General features: G+C 37.7%; 1 protein-coding gene across 1 annotated transcript in view; it reads right to left on the reverse strand.

Moving 5' to 3' along the window:
* Positions 1-456: 456 nt before the first annotated feature.
* The window catches only part of LOC107112128 (pyruvate dehydrogenase (acetyl-transferring) kinase isozyme 4, mitochondrial-like), a gene marked incomplete at its 5' end in the record, with an annotated part of 7,734 nt that continues 6,964 nt past the window's right edge, over positions 457-1,226 (reverse strand). The window contains one exon of the mRNA XM_015413201.1: positions 457-1,186. Coding sequence (XP_015268687.1) covers positions 1,043-1,186 — 144 coding nt within the window. The remainder of the gene's footprint in view (positions 1,187-1,226) is intronic.

Genomic DNA, 1,226 nt, shown 5'->3' on the forward strand with positions numbered 1-1,226 from the left:
ATACAGTCCTGCACTTCCCACTTTATTTTCTTCACAGGTTTCCTTTGGGGAAGCCAATTTTAAGATCAAATTAAAATGGCCTGCATTTAAATTCATTTTGATTTTTTTTTAACCTCCTTATTGCTTTGCACTTTACATTAAACTTCACAATAGATCCATTTATCTTCCTTGATGTTTTTTTATAAGCATTTTATGCAATAAAAGCTCATCACTTTGAAAAATAATAAAAAGATGCTATATACAAGTACAGTTATTCTAGGAGTTAAAAATTCAAGTAACGTTTACCATGTGGCTTATGGGATGAAAAAAATGGCACTGTGTTATGGTCTCCATTTCTCATCAAACAAAAACTACTGAAGGGAAGCCAACACTGAAAAATAATAAAAAGATGCTATATACAAGTACAGTTATTCTAGGAGTTAAAAATTCAAGTAACGTTTACCATGTGACTTATGGGATGAAAAAAATGGCACTGTGTTATGGTCTCCATTTCTCATCAAACAAAAACTACTGAAGGGAAGCCAACATGGCATGTTGTCACAGCCCTTCAACTCGTGACCATGTCAAGTAGTACACTGAAGTATGTGTGCGCACCCCACCCTCCAGCCACAATCTGGTAGCAATATTTGGTAGTAGCCACAAAGACCAAGGAAAAAGTTAATACTATGTGCTGGAGTTCAACATTTATACATAGTTTTTGAACGTATCAAGTCCTAACTCAAAGGTATACTTCGGAGTGTTAATTTATATTTGCTTCCACGTGTTAATTTCCAAAGTGTTATGGAACTATGCACACAGCTTCCTATGCCTTTTGCTTTTCCTGGCACATCGGTCACCATTATCCATACAGTACACACATTGCCTACAGTGCACATGTTGACATCTCCTGCTCCGCACGGTAATTTCTTGTCTCTGGGAAATCCTGGTGTAGGACAGGAGTGGTCCAAAAGATGGTTTGATTTGTCCTGGACTGCAACATCAGCTTGATCCCCCTTTCATATTTTGTGCTTCTTCTTGAGCATGTCCTAGGCACATGCTGATCTCATGCAGCTGCACTCTGTCTTGACAAGTTTTTTGGCTCTTTACTTGGAACACACCAGTCATCTGCTTCTATAGCAATTTGATAATGTTTACAAGCAGATTTGTTGAAGACAGGAAGTTTCTCTACAGACTCTGTGGAAAGGGCCTAGAAAGGAACAGGAAATTAATTCAGTTAGATATTGTCT

This window comes from Gekko japonicus, unplaced genomic scaffold, assembly GCF_001447785.1.
Source record: "Gekko japonicus isolate JY-2015 unplaced genomic scaffold, Gekko_japonicus_V1.1 scaffold8092, whole genome shotgun sequence".
In the NCBI taxonomy this organism is placed as follows: Eukaryota; Metazoa; Chordata; class Lepidosauria; order Squamata; family Gekkonidae; genus Gekko; species Gekko japonicus.